The sequence below is a fragment of the Ictalurus furcatus genome, chromosome 17, assembly GCF_023375685.1.
Source record: "Ictalurus furcatus strain D&B chromosome 17, Billie_1.0, whole genome shotgun sequence".
NCBI classification, from domain to species: domain Eukaryota; kingdom Metazoa; phylum Chordata; class Actinopteri; order Siluriformes; family Ictaluridae; genus Ictalurus; species Ictalurus furcatus.
In genome coordinates, this window is record NC_071271.1 from 21,522,925 (window position 1) to 21,526,416 (window position 3,492).

Here is a 3,492-nt window from a genome sequence, read left to right on the forward strand (position 1 = left end):
CTCGTCAACCTCGTTCAGGAACTTGGCGTGCTCTCTGAGGTCCAGGAGTGGGGCATCTCTTCCGCACCGCAGAGAGATGACATGATGTCCCCAGCCTGGCTTGAATGCTGAGCGATGGCTACTATGCAGCCAGCAGGTGAAACAAAGCTCAAAACGGAGTCAGAGGGGATAGCAACGTTCCCCATGAAGCTAGAGGGAGGAGTGACACTCTCTGTGAGGTCTGAGGGGGAGTGAAGTTCTCCTCGAGGCCAGAGGTAGGAGCAAAGTTCTCCACGAGGACAGAGAGGGGAGCGATGCTTTCTGTGAAGCATGAGGGGGGAGTGATGTCCTCTGTAGAGCAGGAAGGAGGAGCGACGTACAGCGTGAAACAAAGAAAAGGAGTGGCATCTTCAGTGGAGGATGGAGGTAGAGTGACATCCTCAGGGAAGCAGGATGGCAGAGCAACGTCCGCAGCCGAGCAGGATGGCAGAGCAATATCCTCAACCAAGCAGGAAGCTGGAGCAACGTCCTCAGTGGAGTAGGAAGTCAGAGTGATATCTGAAGTGGAGCGTGGCATAGTGACATCTGAGGCGGAGCAGGGAAGAAAATCTGAGCTCTTGGCTGCAACGGGAGGTGGAGAAACATCGTCAACTGAACAGGGAGGCTGAGTGGCATCCTCAGTCGAGCAGGGAGACTGAGCACTGATCTCCGTCGACTCTGCAGGCTGAACTACATCCACAGTGGGGGAGGGAAAGTGGGAGATAGTTGAAGTCTGGTTGGAAGGCTCCACCATGACATACCCCCTGATGGCATACATCATATTGAGCCACTCCTGATTGGCTCGAATTAGGGAGAATTTCCCCTCCTTCTCCCACCTCCACGTAATGGAGGCTGAGACGGAAGCAAGTGCAGGTATGGCAGTTTAATAAAATAAAAAGTCCAAGGGATCAGACAGAAATCAATAAACATAGACAGGCAGAGGTCAGGTGATCAGGCAAACAGTCTAAACAAGGCAAGGCAAAAAGACGAGGTCGAAAACAAGAACAAAGTCAGAACCAGAATAAACAAACAAGGTATCAAGTCTTGGAAATGGCAGAGACAAAATGTAACTGAGCATATACTTCGCCTTGAACATAGACACACAAGGGGTTTAAATAACAAATGCAATTTCAAACTTGTGAAACACAAGTACAATGATGACACGTAAGGGAAACAACCAATGACAATATGGGGCAGAGACAGGAAATAAACCATAACAAAACACACGTGTCAAAATTCAACAAAGTAAATGTCACTGTAAAACCCAGAAGCCCACACTCGCAGTTTGAGCTTCAGAGCATGCTGCATGCTCCCGCGCTAGCACAAGGGGAAATCATGACACAAAGAGCTTAAAAAGCAGGCATGGAATCTCTTTGTTGAAAAATATCAATCAGGAGAGGGTTACAAACAATTTCCAAGGTATTGGATATACCATGGAACAATGTAAAGACAATAAGCAAAAAGTGGAGAAAATATGGCACGACAGTGACACTACTAAGAACATGATGTCCCTCTGAATATGATAAGAAGACCAGAAGAAAATTGTTCAGAGAGGTTACCAAGAGGCCTACAGCAATATTAAAAGAATTGTAGTAATTTCTGGGAAGTACTGGCTGCTCCCTACATGTGACAACAATCTCCCAAATTCTTCACATGTCTAGGCTACAGGGTAGGGTGGCAAGAAGGAAGCCTTTTTAAAAAAATTTTTAAAAAAATTAATTAATCATCTAATTTCCCAAAACCTTGTAGAGTGTGATTGCAGCAAAGGGTCTGAATTCTTCTGCAAATGTATTGGTTTATTCTATTAGAAATTAGTTTATTTGTTTTCATTATAATGGAGTATTATTTTTGCAGATTTCCGAGAGCACTATATATTATCCAGACCCTTAACCAGACAATGGTTAAAGATATAAAATAAGAAGTGGCTTTTACACACTGTAAGGTGTGTTTCCACCAGAAGTAACACAGAAAGACCAAAAATTTGAGTAAGTTTCAAAAGAAACTTATTTCAAAAGTAACAGAACCTATTATTAACCTATTTCAAAAGAAACAGAATTTCTGAGACTTATAAAATTTTCATGTCAATATAGTACTTGTGCTAATAGTGCATACAGTTAAATAGTCTGTTTCATAACATTTCTTTGCTCTAGAAACATCCTGCAGTCTGCAATAAGATATTGTTTATGTAATTTTTTAATCTATAGAAAAGATGCAGTTAGAAAATAATAATAATAAGTATTAATGTTACAGTTTGTACACACAAAAGTGGCATTGTAGCTCAGGTTGAAATTAAATCTGACACCTTTCTTTTAGTTTTTACTAACCCTTTACTAACATTTCATTTCAAGTCACATAACCTCAGAATTGAGTTATTACCTACACAGAACCCAGCGTATAGAGGATGAGGGTGAGAGAATGTGGTGTGGACTCTGTGGAGGAGCCTCATCATGTCAGAGATGCTGTAGAAGGACAGAGTTGTACCTGCACTGTGATCCACATACACTCCTATTCTGGAGGATGCTGGACCTCGGAGCTCAGTCTTAATTTTGTTGTGCCAGAAAGCGACAGAGGAAGGGGAACACTGCAGACTCCAGGACTGACTGTTGTACCCAAACAAACACTCATTTGCCCCTCCTTTCCTGCTGATCCCTTTATAGGAAACTGATATGGACACATCACCGCTCCACTCCACCTCCCAGTAACAGCGTCCACACACACTCTCCTTACACAACACCTGAGTCCAGGAGTCAAATCTCTCTGGATGATCAGGGTATGGCTGTTCTGTCCTGTTGCGCTTCACCACTCTGTTCTTCTCAGACAGAATGAGTCGACGATGTACCATGTTGGGATCCAGAATCAGATAGCAGAAATCTAAAACAATAAAATGTCCACAGGTTAGATGTTAATGGGAAGTGGCACCTCAGTGGTTAAGACCATGGACGACTGGTTGAAAGGTTGCGAGTTCAAATCACAGCACCAATAAGCTGCCACTGCTGGGCCCTTGAGCAAGGCCTTTAACTCTTAACTGCTCAGCTATATAAATGTGATAAATGTAATTTGCGCTGTGTGTCTGCCAAATGCCATAAATGTTAATCACAGGATTTAAAATAAGTGTGTGTGTGTGTGTGTGTGTGTGTGTATTTTACACTTACACTGCAGTAAATCGTCTCTGCTTTTCTGAAGTACTGCAGCTGTGGAAATAAAATGGAAACAGAAATATTGACATGGAAACAGTTAAAAGCCTTGTTTCAGACAGATACATCAATTAAATTGCCACCTTGTGGACGGATGTTGTTGAATTCCTCTTCACAGATTTTCTCGACTCGTTGTTTCAGATTTGAGAGAGATTTCCTCACTCCAACAAATGAGAGATGTTGATTGACAGTGAAGCTGGGTGAGTCCTCAGATCCAGGAGAAACACGGAGAGACGGGAATCTCTACAGAGAGGAAACACATAATAGAGAAGGAGAAAAA

The 3,492-nt window shown here is 42.8% G+C and overlaps 1 protein-coding gene across 1 annotated transcript; it reads right to left on the reverse strand.

The window, feature by feature from the left end:
- Positions 1 to 2,206: 2,206 nt before the first annotated feature.
- LOC128621092 (cytolytic toxin-beta-like) lies at positions 2,207 to 3,242 on the reverse strand. The gene is made up of 2 exons (XM_053646576.1): positions 3,171 to 3,242; positions 2,207 to 2,889 (listed from the first exon to the last, which is right to left on the reverse strand). The coding sequence occupies exon 2, from the start codon at positions 2,858 to 2,860 to the stop codon at positions 2,357 to 2,359; it is 504 nt and encodes a 167-aa protein (XP_053502551.1). The 5' UTR covers positions 2,861 to 2,889; positions 3,171 to 3,242; the 3' UTR covers positions 2,207 to 2,356.
- Positions 3,243 to 3,492: the final 250 nt, after the last annotated feature.

Excerpts from the sequence above, each read along its gene's own strand:
- LOC128621092 (XM_053646576.1), bottom strand. The coding sequence starts at position 2,860 with ATGGTACATCGTCGACTCATTCTGTCTGAGAAGAACAGAGTGGTGAAG.